The sequence below is a fragment of the Astatotilapia calliptera genome, chromosome 19 (genome assembly GCF_900246225.1).
Source record: "Astatotilapia calliptera chromosome 19, fAstCal1.2, whole genome shotgun sequence".
Lineage (NCBI taxonomy): Eukaryota > Metazoa > Chordata > Actinopteri > Cichliformes > Cichlidae > Astatotilapia > Astatotilapia calliptera.
In genome coordinates, this window is record NC_039320.1 from 9,054,143 (window position 1) to 9,068,317 (window position 14,175).

The window sequence follows — 14,175 nt, forward strand, 5'->3', positions numbered from 1 at the left end:
GTGTTTGCACGACAGGAAATATATCTGGTTACATGATGCGATCGCTGAACCCCTGAACTTCTGTCAAGTTGGGTTCATGTTCAGTCAGACTGAGCTGGCATTTCTCACGGGTAATGTTGAGAAAAAACTCATTTATTCCAAAGAGGCTGTGATCACTGGGTTTCCCCATTGAAATACAATGTGGATTTAATTTAGCTGCCACTTTGTGAGATGCAGGGTGTGCCTCCTCCCTACACATGCAGGTTTATGGTGAACAGGGGTGGCTTGGCACTGTGTATTCACGCCACTGTTACATGCACTTGCAGCATAATAAGAGATATCCCTGTCAAGCCCCCAAATCTGATGCAAGATGTTTGTAAGAAGAAAGTGCAGCGACTGTATGGAAAAAACAAAACAAAACAAGAACGCAGCTTTAAGAGAAAATGTTCCAACTGTAAACAAGGCTGCAAACAGCGAATAATTGCCAACAGCTAATCATGCTTGTAAAATGGACTAACGAACAAACAGATAATCACAGACAAAATCCACATCCCCTGTGAATCTCACACACAAACACACACCTGCCATCCTTCCCGAAGCCCCGTAATGAGCCTATTCAGAAGGAACAGTGATGATTCAACCCTCCAATCAGGTTCCTGCTGCCCCAGATACCCAGCACGTCTATGGGACACAGATTTGAGTAAAATTGGGGCACAGGGGTTGAATCCACAGGACTGAAGCTACAGAAAACAGCTTCTGATTTTAATTTCTACAAACGTGTTGTTGAACGCGAGAGCCTGACACCACCTCTCTGTTCACGTACAATCACTCACCTAATTTCATGCATGTGACAAAAAGTGCCGTCTTGAAACAATAACATCGGAGCGCTGCAGGTTGTTTTTTCTTTTTTAAATGAATAATGCAGCCCAGTGTCTGCTGAGCAGCCCTTAAAGCATAAACAAGCATTTGTAATTTGAGAAACTGCTACGTGTGATAAATGGCACAGAGAAGCTCTTCCAAAGTCACATCTGTTTTGATTTTGCAGTATTTATGCATTTCTGTGATGGATCGGAAGTCTCATAAATATTCAGAGTTTGACAGTGTGAGAGAGCGCGGGAGATGGGTGGCTTTTACAAACTTTGGCCTCTCTGTGGATGCTAAATGGCTTAGCACCTGACACATAATCTACTGTACTAACAGAGAATGCATCACCTGGCAGGTGGGTGCCATAATTTTCTTGGATCTTTTTGGTTTACAGCTCAAAAAAAAAAAAAAAAAAAATCAAAATCTTGTTATCTCTTGAAAGATTTCCCTTTTTCATTATTATAAACATCCCTCAAAGACAGAAAAGCGCCTGCAGCTTTTCCATCTCTGTTCACTTTCTTGATTGATTCATTGACTTTTCTTTTTGTTCCTCAAACACAGAACCGTTAGGGAGTGAGCAAAATTGCCTGCAAGGATTTATGGCCTCATTTAGATGAATGTGTTAAGAGAGTCAATTTACATTTTAAATGGAAACATTACCTTTCCTTTCACAGGACCAACCGACTGTTTATGAGTCCCTGTAAACACAGACAACCTTAAAGACGTCACCACGGTGTCAGTTTTACTCCTGCCAACCCACCTCTCTGCTTCGGCACTGGTTTGGCCTGCTTTTCCTGCTGCAGGCGTCTAACTATGTCTAAACTAAGTGGGAGACAAAAGCTTGACTCATGCTGGAGAGGGAATCCAAAAGTGTCACCAAGCATTTTGACTCACTGAGGTTTATAATAGTAAGCCAAACAAATATGAAAAAGTAAAAATAGAGTGTGATGATGTCATAATTTTGAATGATCCTGATCTGTTGGATTTTTATTTATTTATTTTTAGATACATTTAGGAGATGAAAGGATTTAAAGGACGCGGAAAGATTCAACAGATTCAACAGTCCTCTGGACTCAGGCCAGAGGACTCTGGCCTGAGTCCAGGGACCAGAGGCATAAACCTCTGCAGTAAAACAGTGAGTCACAATCATAAAGCTGTAGGTCCTCTTTAATAATCACAATCCATTAACTGTATATAAAAGATGGAAAGAGCCGCTATTGTGAAGATTTGAGCCAAACATTTTCAACAACAGCATCATCTGAGGTGAATCTTCATGAGCCAGCGAGCATGGCCTGATTTATTCTCCTCTTGTAATTACAAGAATTTACAAATTTAACTTCATGTTCTTTTTAATAAGACTTTATTTATTTGTTGGGCTTAATCATTACTTTTAATATACAAGTGTTGAGAGAGATCACAGAGTGAGGGAGCTGAGGGTTGGCCTCGAATCGACTGACAGTCGTTATGTTGCCCCCTGCTGGCCATAAAAAGAATGTAAGTTTTACACGCTGTCTCGCACATGTGCACAAGCTGGATTTGTACCTCTGTCTTCATTCATGAAAGGATGCAAAAATCCTCATTTTTTTAGCATTTGCATAGAAAATCGGCTTTTGTGCCTCACATTTTGAGACACAGAAATGAAAAGAACTATTTTTGTTGTCAGAGAAGTGTTGAAAAGGAAAAAGGATTTTAAATGAACTCAATTTTATAAGATCAGGGGAGAGGGCGCTGACAGATGTTAAAAACTAGCAGAAATCTACGGGAGGTGGCAAAAACTCAAGTTCCTCCAGTGGCCACTTGAGGCCGGCTGCAAAACGGAGTCAGTCTCCCTGTGTTAAACTACCCAACATCAAAGTGTTCAAATCTTTATTTACAGCCTGAAATTAAACTCAGTGTTGGGCTCGATGGATAGTTTCCCCCTTCATGGTAACTTTGAGTTGGTTGAATTTGTTTACGTCCATCTGCATGCTGGAGTCAGGGGCATGGCCACATTGATAGACAGGTGTCCCTGACAGGTGACGGGGAGCTAGAGCCAATCACTGTCTGCTCTCAACTGCGGTGCTGCGTTTGAAAGCATTTTAATGGATTATCTGACTAATATCATGGCTTGCTGTGTGGAGCGGCCCATTCAGGTAATTTGTACTTTTGGTGAGTCAAAGTCTGCTCTTTTATTAGTAGCTTCAAAATGTGGCGTCTAAAACCGGTGGGCGATGTTGATCTTGCATAAACCATTAGATTAAATCCAAAGAGGAAGAACCTGCATACGGCCAATCACACCCTGCCTCAGCTGGCCATTTTTAACCACCGCTGAAACGGGACAGTTTATGTATTTTTCATCTCTTTGTCACTCACTATAAAAACTGTGCGTGAAAGATCTGAGGCACGGGTGTCAAACATAAGACCCGTGGGCCAGAATCGGCTCGGCAAAGACTCCAGTCCAGCCCACTGGACCGCTTTGGAAAATTATGAGGAAGGCATGAATTTTGGTCTTTTTTGCTTGTATTTCAGTTTTACAGCTTTCCCTGGTGATAAAGAAGTCCTCATACTACACCACAGTAATCAAGTAAGAGATAAACAATTACGTTTTTCTCTAATTTGACACATTTATTTGTTTCATGTTTAAATCATGCTGACACATTTCTCTTATTTTTGACAGCAGCATTTCTTTCTCATGTAGAAAAATTGAAAACACTGTTAAAATGATTTTATTCTTATTTTAAGGCGACTCAGTTAGAAGTGTAGTTAAACTTTGTTACACTGACAGAGATCACAGTGAGCTGTGTGTGGCCCGCCATGTTAAATGAGCTTGACATCTCTAGTTTCAGGTATGTGGCAGTTAATGAGAGGAACAAGGCGATGTGTCTCTAGAGCACGTCAAGAACATCCAGCAGAATCTTACTGGCTGAATTCTGAAGGTGATTTCAGCTCTGTTAGCTCGGTGGTGGATGCCTCATCCCAGCGTCAGCTATCCTCCACCTCACTGCATGCCCGGTTGGATAAATGGTGCGTTTAAAATTGCTGATGAAAATCTCAGATCTGCTCTGAACTGCTGTGATGAAGCACCCACAACAGGTGTAAGCATAAACAAACACTTGATAACATTTGGAATTGCATAATTGTCTCTCTTTGAATGAGGTATTTATAGGGTTAATAAAGGCTTTATAACAGAGTAAGGTTCTGCTGAAGTCCTTCCATCCATTTTCTTTACTGCTCATCCATTGTGAAGTTGTGACAGAGGGACTGGAGCCTATTTCACATGTCACAGGATGAGAGACTACAGAGCCTCAGTCTATTCGAGGACTAACACAGAGAGAAACACACCTATGATCAAATGTCTGTCCAGCACATGTTTGACTAATAATTGTATCCAACAGTCATAGCTGTTTCACAAGAGAAACAACAAACAGGGATGGAGCGATTCTGGCTGATATTTAGATTTTATTTTCCTTTCATCCACTATTTCTGCCAAAGAAACAATAAAAGTCTACATTAAAATAATAATAATATTAATAATAATCACTGAACCGTTTGAAGGGTTTAGGCTCTTTGTCGCATCATCGTTCAGCATCTAGCACAAAACTGATGCAACCCAACAGATCAACACTGGCTGCTGATATCAGTCCAGACTGACTGATATCAGCCAATGCAGACGTTCATCCAATATAAATGCAAAGAAACAAACTCATAAAACAAAGCAGTTAAAGCTGCAATCAGCATCATTTCTGCACACTGATGGGAAAAAAAGTTCCTTATTGCACCTTTAAAGGTGCTGCTGCTTCCATCTTAAGTGCTGCTGTTATTCTCCATCCTTCTACACCAGTTTTAAACCAATGGTGGCATTTTCTACTTTAATGCAACTATAGAAAAATTCACTTTTTGTTTTTCAAGCATAATATTGTTTACAAGGTATCCATTTATTTATTCATGCATTTTGAAACAGGCATTAAGATAGTGGTTTTATAATAATAATAATAATAATAATGGATTGCATTTATATAGCGCTTTTCGGGGCCCTCAAAGTGCTTTACAATTCCACTATTCATTCACTCTCACAATCACACACTGGTGGAGGCAGCTACAGTTGTAGCCACAGCCACCCTGGGGCAGACTGACAGAAGCGAGGCTGCCATATCGCGCCATCGGCCCCTCTGGCCAACACCAGTAGGCGGTAGGTGAAGTGTCTTGCCCAAGGACACAACAACCGAGACTGTCCGAGCCGGGGCTCGAATCGGCAACCTTCCGGTTACAAGACGAACTGCCAACTCTTGAGCCACGATCTTTGATCCCTGCTTGTCTCACACAGCTTTAACCATCATGCATTCCCCCCTGTGGTCAGTTTAAGCAAGCAAACTAACCTGACATACTTGTCTTTGGACTGCAGGAGGAAACCCACTTGTAAAAGCCCACCAGGCACACGGACACCAAAGACTTGGGAGGGTTTGCAAGCATGAAATGGTTTGTTTTAGTTGCCAAGAAATAAAGAAGAAACTCTACAAATGTGCACATTGTTGACAATACAGAGGTCTAAGAGGCACATTTGTGTAGTCTGTGCCTGCAGGGACCTAAACTGACTTTTACTGTACATCTATTTCTGGAAGTTTAGGAGACAAAAACACACACGACTGAGGGTGTGTGTGTGTGTGTGTGTGTGTGTGTGTGTGTGTGTGTGTGTGTGTGTGCGCGCGCAGAGACAGGAGCAGGATAGTGATGTATCGTGAGTGGAAAGGCTATGGAGTGGGAGTGTGCTGAGTGAACTAAAGGTGCACTTTGATGGCAGGAGTGTAGTGTGGCACTTCATCACAGAGAGCGGTCAAGTGTGTGTAGTTTGAGATCTAAAAAGCCTGTTTTAGAGATGTGCACACACACAGGGTGAGCTGGATACTTCCACAGCCCTGGCAGTCCAATCATGTATTTATAGTGGCCAGTGGCTGTCGACTACAGCCAGACTTAGAGGGAAGTGTCTGTAATGAGCAGTGGAGTCAACAAACGTCCCTACATATGTCTAATTTTCACACTGGGATAGTTTGCCTGTGTGTGGACATGCAGCAGTTTATAGTACTGACCTGAAATGAGATTCAAAGGTCAGCTTGGATCACATCAATCACACACACACACACACACACACACACACACACACACACACACACACACACACACACACACACACACACACACACAGTAGCATAGTTTAGCCCCACTGTGTCTGGTGATGTGGATCCCTCACCACCACTAACTGTAGCATGTTTAATTAGACGACCGCACAGAAATGCATGCAAACACAGCGTTTCCCCACAAACACACCAGACTACGCAGCGTCTCACAATAGCAACACCACCACCAACAACACTGAATTAAATCTGAAGCCCAGCACCAGCAGCATTTCTCTCACACAGATGCCGATAGAGGAATTATTCCATGGTTCGTTTAGTTGGAAGAAAATAGAGATAAAAGCCACTCTGGAAGGTGCTGCTGCGCTCAAATTCGCGGAACATCTTTGTAATTGCACACAATCGTAAACTTACCCGCTGTGACCAGAGAGACGCCGAGACAGCTCAGGACGAGCAGGAAAATTCTCTCCATGTTTCTAACGCCAAGAGGACGCGCGGTCCCATGCACTCTGGCCAGGGGAGCCGTGTTAACCGCCGCGTTGTGCTGCTTGGCATTCACGTCAGTTCGTGCGTGTCATCTCGACTGGAAAGGCGACAAAGGCGCTCTGTCCGCGGGCTTTTCAGCACCTCGGACAGCGCTTCGGCAACACCTCCGCTCACTCGGCACCCTCCAACCTCAGACCAGCAACCTGCAAACAGCAGGTGAGCTTCATCATCGATGCGTCGTCGATCCTCCAACTGTGCTCCCAAATCCTCTCAGATCTGCTTCTGCTGCTGCTGCTGGTGGTGGTGCTCAGCACCGCTCAGCTGCTGCAGACACAGTGAAACGTGCTGGCTTTGTATATGAGCGCCTGGACTGTCCCTGCCCGCCACACTGACTCCAGCGAGAGAGAGCGAGGCTGCAACCCCCCCCAAGGACCCCCCGGCTGCGACAATAACAGCGAAAAAGTCAAGAAATGTCCAAAAACTACAGTTCAGCTTTGATGTTTTTCTGTAACACTCACTCACCGCTTCTCCTCCTTATGACATTAAAAATAATAAACACCCGCCTTCTTCCACCCCTAGTAACCCACCCTCCACGCCTCAGAGCCCAGCAGCAACACCACGCTTTAAAGACCGACTTCTCCCAGGCCTCCGAGAGCGAGCACAGCTGATCGACTTGTCACCAAAAGCCTCTCCTCTCTCTCATCCACAGCTTCAGTTGCCCACTCCTGTACTGTGAATTACTGCTGCCCACTCATCGATTAAATATGCATCCACTGGCCCACGCAAACAGTTGCAAAGACAAAGTCTCAGCGGAGCCGCTTTGAATCCTTTCCCCACCACTTCAAAAACAAACACGTGCCTCTCGACTTTACCACTGAGTTGACATCCTCACCACCATTACCTCCGCCACCGCCTCCACTCCCTCCCGTATTCGGCTCACGTTGTTTCAAAGCGAGCAGAGAAGTGGAAAAAAGTCTGCATAATTACCTCAGATGTTTTCCCCTGCAGCGCGATGTGGACTTGAAGCTTTCCGGGATGTTAGTTTGCGTGCGTGGAGGGGAGGGGAGTGTCAGTCCCGAGTCAGGAGACCGGCACTGTCCCCTAGCTGTGTCCCCAAGAAATGTTTTCTTTACCCCGCTGTGCACCTCGATTCATAGCCCGCTTCCTCTGACGTGCTTCACAGCAACACTGCTGCTGGTGGTGGTGGAGGTGGAGGGGTTATTGTGCTGCTTTTTATGCATGCTTCACTCCTGTAGGCTACTGCTCTCCCCCTCCATCTAATATGTGAGTGAGGGAGAGGAAGAGAGTTTGTAAGGAGACAGGGGAAATATAGGCTCCATCCTCACCAGCATAATGTATCTGCACAGCATGTGGTGGAAGAGGTATTCACATTTCTCAAATACACCGAAAACACTCCAGAGCAAGTAGAAGTACTGCGTTAAACGTGCTACTAAAACTGCTCTTTAATATATGAAAGCTCACAAGTATCAATCAAATCATTCCTCCTGTTTGGCTGTCAGCAGCGACTCTGCTTTTGGTTTTGGTTAACTCTCATCACCTTCAAGCTTTCAGATTTGACCATGCACATCAAGAAATTATCCTCAGGTCAAGACAAAAAAACAGAAAAGAAAGACAGCCTTACGACAGATGCAGCCGTCATGTTTGGAACTGAAGAAAACAATGACACTCTGCTAACAGCATAAGTATTAGAAGTGGTATTAATTGTGCCATGTAGAGCTTGGTAGTGGGTCCATGCAGAGCACCACCCCTGACACCCTGATGTTTTTCCTTTTCAGTCTGAATGTGTTGCATTTGCATTGCTTTCATGCAAAAGTGGCGTTTTAAGGGAAAAAAAAAAGGTATAAATCTACTTTAACTGCAGACAGATGCAGCTAACAGCTTGTGAACACAGCATGTTCTCATTTAGCGGTTTAGAAGTCAGATTTTTTTCCCCTCAGAAGCTGGTGGAGACTTTCCCTCAGTATTGTTGCTGGTGACAATATTCAGAGTAAAAATATTAATTATGCAGAACTATAGATGGTGTAAAAGACCGATGTAGCTTCTGGGCCTAAAAGTGAAGCCGGCGTTTTAAAGCCGCATTCTTTTTAAAGGACACCTGTGACAGCAAAAAGACTTGTGGTCCTCTAAAAATCTTAGTGAAAATGACCCTCAGCCCTGACCTCTGTAAACACTTTCCTAATGAGTTTATGGTCTTAGTCACTTATTTCTGACCACCTCCTCCTCAGCACCTCCTTCAGCTCTTCTGGGGAGACACTGTGACATCCCTAAACCGCGTCTGACCTGGGACCTCCTCCAACTGGATGAGCCTGAAGCACTTCTGTGGGTCATAATGAATGTTCCCATCTTCTGGCAAAGGTACATCACTGGGAACTAATTGTTTCATGGCTCTCACAATATCACATTTCCATTTATTATCAGGGCTAAAAATAGTAACCTACCCATTATGCATGCATAGAAAAATAATCTTGAACTTTTTCTCTTTGCTTGCGAATTAATTACACTTTATTTTTTCATATATTATGGTTGCCATCAATATCTGGATGCTCCCATACCAATCATTCTGCTAAAGTAAGCAGTAATGAAAGCTGTCATTTCTCCTCTAATGCAGAGATATAAGGTGGCAGCAAACAGAAATGGGCTTCAGCTTTTCACAACCTCCGGAACCAGTTTTGGACATGCTCCAGTCCTCCCATTTGGAGGTCAGAAAATTAACCACTCTGCACTGACAGCTTCTGATTGATCAAAATTAACAGAGCAACATTTTGCTCTAACAGTTTTTCATCAGACTCACTCAGATTAAGACACTGTTGTGGCAAATATGTCACATGACCTGAAATGGTTTATTTGGCAAGCAGCAGCAGAGGGGAAACAAAGCAGGTCAGGTGGTTTTGTGCTTGTTCTTCTCATTTCTAGAAGATAAAATATCACCAAAGTTACATGTGTTCAGTTGTTTTAATTGTGAAAAAGTTGGTAAGATTCAAAAAGGCCACTGGCTGTAAGTTTGGGGTTTACAGAGACATGCTCAGGCCACTGAATTGGGGTCAAACTGAAGCGTGAAAGGATCCCTCAGGGCACAGACATGTCCTGACTGAAAGAGGACTCGGAGAAAGGAAGACACACTATGACCCAGAAGCACAAATTGGATGACAGGTGAATTTTTCCACCTGGACACAGTACTATTTATAAAGTATTATAGCCCAGCAAACATAGCTAAAGCAACAACGTTACCTCCTGCTTTACGAAGGCAAAAACTGAACCACTTATGGATGGATGTACATGTCCATCAAGTCTAACAAGGTCATCCAGGTGATGCCAAAGACAGACTTTTATTTTGAAACAATTTTTCAAACAAACAAAGGTTCAGCTGACTGCTACTTGGTGCTGAAATGTTTTCTGGGATGTTTCTGTGTTAAAGTGATTTCTAACCCAATTTAAGTTGTTTTTTTGCGTGTAGTTGTTTGTTCTTTGTGTTTACTCACCCCATGTCCTTTTTCAGGTCCAGCCCACCGTCTGATTACCTGCTCTGTCCTAATCTGCTCCACCTGTGTCCAATTGCTGGGTGGAGCCTCTCTCTGTTGAGAATCTTGGTTTTTGCCACTACTTGCAAAATTGGCCTGAACTCTGCTTTACCTGAAGTTTGAGTAAAGTTTGCCGGCTTTCACTTGAGGCCTGTCCTGTGAAACAGGATTTTATCTTATCCAGGTAACTCCAGGTTTAATCCCGGGTTTTCAGTACTACAGAGGTGGATCACTTCTTGCTGGGGTAGATGACCGCAAATGTTCCAGGTTGGAGGTCAACAGGTTTAAAACCACCACCTGTTGATGGATCAGCCAGTCATTGTTGGAAGCATGTGAAGTCTTTGTTTTTTTCCCAAATGAGCCACAACTCTATTCCCTGAGTTTTCCCCCTCATATTGGCTGCAAACCTTTTTTTTTTCCAAAACAGTTTTATTGTTCAGTAAGCATTAATATATCCCTTAACATCATCTTTGATGCATGTTTTTCTACATGATCACTGTTGCTTTTTCTCCCTGAAAACCCCAATTAATTGCACAATATAATTTAAAGCAATAAATTGCAAAATAAATACAATAAAATGAAAAAAAAAGTCAACTGTAGCAAAAATGATCCAGAAGGTTCAATAAGAACTAAATTTTCAAATAATGTAAATTTTCTGCTAATTATTTGGTGGTTAAGACTGTAAAACAGGTCACCTGTTTATACCATAATGATAGGACACCTCAGTAGTAGCACAGGGGCCCGTTCTTCGTACGTCGCTCACTACATCCAAGATCAAACCATCGCGCTAACCGTGAGCTCGCTAATCCGGTTCTCCGAACACACCTGCTGTTGACGATTAGTACAGCTGGACGCAGTAATGTGACATCACTGGGTGTCCTAAAAGGGGCTACGCATCGATAGTAGAAACATTGATCGGCAACCCTTTGATTGGTCGGCGAAAATGTCGACGGAGCGCGCTCGGCTCGGTATTTTTCGGCAGCAGAGCAAGAACTCTTGAATGAGGGATTTCAGGAGTTTCAGAGTTTAATCAGAACGCAAGGGAACACTGCAAAGGCTGCAAAAGCAAGGAGCGAGGGCTGGCAGGAAGTTGCTGACAAATTAAACTAGTAAGTAATTTAATAATAACAATAATAATGGAGTGGATTGATATAGCGCTTTTCAAGGCACCCAAAGCGCTTTACAATGCCACTATTCATTCACTCTCACATTCACACACTGGTGGAGGCAGCTACGGTTGTAGCCACAGCTGCCCTGGGGCAGACTGACAGAAGCCAGGCTGCCATATCGCGCCATCGGCCCCTCTGGCCAACACCAGTAGGCGGTAGGGTAGATTTATTATATTACACTATATTATCCAATATTATATTACATTATATTATAATATGTTATATTATATCCCCTTTCACATTAGAGCCACAACAGGACCCACTAGAACATGGGAACAAGTAAAAGTGAAATATAAGAATATTCTACACAATGGTAATATTGATCACTTATATTGCTTTTAGTCTCTTGGAAAGAGACCCTGGAATAATCTGTTTGTTTATAACAGCAACCAAGAAAAGGGCAGAGGAAAAAAAGACAGGTGGTGGTCCTGCACCCCCTCGTCAACAAGTTGGTTAAGTGAATAATACCCTCACGGGAAAATCGATATCTCTCTATGAGCACACTGTCGCGCTGAGCTAAAGGATCCTGTCTGTCCCGCAATATACGCTGAGTTCTGAGGACTCTCCTTATCAATCTTGCACCTTCCGCAATGGGTGGCTCGCGTATACGGACAGGACATGGCTGCGACAGGCTTCCCAAATCCACCTTCGCTTTTATAGCCGTGGTCTCTCATCTTGATTACACGAAGTGATTTACAATTGCTACTCTGAAATATGAATTACATCTGTAATAATCACATACATGTGATAGAATGTTAATAGTTCATTTCCCTTTTTTAGGAAATGACCTGTATGTATCTGTGTGAAATCAATAAATGGATCAGGTGCTGCATTGTCTTTAGTTACATTGATGTTATTTATTTATGGTGAAACAGTGGTGGAATATCGCTGTTGCTTTCGTATGAATGAAGCGGACATACCTGCGTGGCCGCGATCTAATCCTGTTTACATAAAGTAAACCTGTTGCTATGACAGCAAGTCCCGGATGAGCTTCGGGGAACCGAACGATCCAAGATCACGCGAAATCGTCAACAATCAAATCCAGCTAACCTACTTAGCGAGGTACGAAGAACGGGCCCCAGGCCTCAGGTGTCCAGAGTCATGTCTTTGATGCACTTCGTTGTGTAATAATACTGGATGGTTATATAAGCCTGCAAGCATGTGAAATGCACACAAACATGACTTTCTGGCTGATGACAGAAAATGTGCTGCTTAATGGAGCACACATAACGCACACACAGCTAAGGCAAACTGACTTAATGAATCTGAAGGCCAGGCAGCACGTTGACTGTACTGTCAACAGTTTCCACAACCCCGGGAACTCCCAGGGATCTCTGAAAGTCTTGGCCCAACAAACCATTAATAGTCTTTATATTCAGCACTCAGCAAACACACAAAGGACTCAGCCCAGGCGGGTAATTTGCTCCTGGAAATTGGCCTCGCTGATACCTTACAGTCTTCGACATTAAACGCAGATCAAGCAGAAAATCAGCAATAAATCTGACGTCTTTATGGACATTGTAGTTCATCTTTGCTACCGTGAGCTTCAGCCCAGTGGAGGGAGACGTTGTTTATCTGTGTGCGTGTTTGTGTTTGGTCAGGGGGAAAGGATTTGCTTGGTCTCTGTAATCATTTTTCAAAATGGAGAGCAGGGGGCATGAAGTGGAACGCTGGTATGAAGTTATAGAGGTTATGCACAGCTTATCCAGCTCTTTGATGTGTCCCATCCCCCAACGCTGATTTTATGATGGTCAGTGCCTAACGCGAGTCTCCTGCTTATATAAGAATAAAAATAATGGTCTCAAACAAGTTAGCTAGACTTTACTGACAGTGATGTAAAGTATTTCAAATGACCCAAAGATTCAAGCGATAAAGAGATTAGAGCAAAACTTTGTACCTACATATATAATTAAGAATAGAATAGAAGATCCAGATGCAAGAGGCTCTTTAAAGCAGGCACAGGTGAAGTAAATGGTTTGTAATCATGAATAAAACTCACCAAGAGTTATCAAAGGTTCCTGGCGGTTGGGGTCTTGGGACTAAAAGCAGTGTTTTTTCCTGAAGTTAGTGAGAACTATGTGACTGCAAAGGTAACTGCAAAGCGTGTGAAGAGGTTTAGTGATTCGTCCCAACGGACACATTAATTATGCAGCGGGTAATGATTGGGCCGAAGGACTGCAACATGGCACTTTCCCTGTTTTATCGACCACTCAAAGCTCGAGGAACATTATTTACTTCAAAATCAGTACCAGTGACCCAACAAGCATGCAGGTTCATCACCCTAACTCCGCCCTGAAGGCCACTACCCTGCAGGGGCCTCTTTACTCTTCAGGCTGGTGTTTTATGGGGACAATTTAATGAAGGTGTCAGCTGAGGACCTGTTAGGTGGCAGTTTTTGTAATCTAGAGACTCTGTTCAGTGCCATAATATCCCAGTAATGGACTTTGCCCTCAGACTGCAGGCTTACTTGTGAGATTTTCCAAAAGCAGCAAGGGAGGCAGGGTGAGGGTGGGATTATTTCAGGGATATTTCTGAGCACCTGATGGACAGGTTGAGAGATGAGGTCAGGCTGGAGTCTCTGTGGATGATGATGTCTGCAGATGACACTGGGATCTGTAATGGGTGGAGAACAAGTTTCATGGATGTAGGGATGGAGGCTATGCAGACAGTGGGTGTGACAGAGGAGGATACCTGGTGTGTGGTAGGGTGACACCAGACAATAAAGCACCAGGGCTTCCAAATTTTATTTCAGTTAACCATCCATGGACAGGTGTCCATGTTGCTTAAAATGCTGAGTTGAGTTGTTGTATATTTTGAGCCTATAGTTTAACCCAGTGAGGCCGGGTAAACTTGAAACAAAACATACGAGTATGGCAACAATGATCCACGAGAGAATAACTCTGAGAGAGAAAAGTCATAACAGGAAGACGTACAGAAACTAAAACAGCGACAATAAAGAAATATGTGCAAAAAATAAACAGTTGTAAAAACAGATGATCTGTGCAGGTGAGCAAGAAAACGGAAAAGATC

At 43.4% G+C, this 14,175-nt stretch overlaps 1 protein-coding gene across 2 annotated transcripts in view; it reads right to left on the bottom strand.

The window, feature by feature from the left end:
* fndc5a (fibronectin type III domain containing 5a) overlaps nucleotides 1-10,686 on the bottom strand; it is a 44,766-nt gene extending 34,080 nt beyond the window's left edge. Inside the window, exons 1-4 of one of the 2 annotated variants that reach the window (XR_003270652.1) lie at nucleotides 10,672-10,686; nucleotides 9,938-10,273; nucleotides 7,425-7,714; nucleotides 6,366-6,640 (exon numbers count right to left, since the gene is read on the bottom strand). Coding sequence is in view for 1 of the 2 variants with exons in the window: in XM_026152139.1 (XP_026007924.1) it covers nucleotides 6,366-6,423 (58 nt within the window). In the remaining variant the exon portion in view is untranslated. Of the gene's footprint in view, nucleotides 1-6,365; nucleotides 6,641-7,424; nucleotides 7,715-9,937; nucleotides 10,301-10,671 lie in introns of those variants that run through there. The other variant, XM_026152139.1, reaches the window with a different exon arrangement.
* Nucleotides 10,687-14,175: the final 3,489 nt, after the last annotated feature.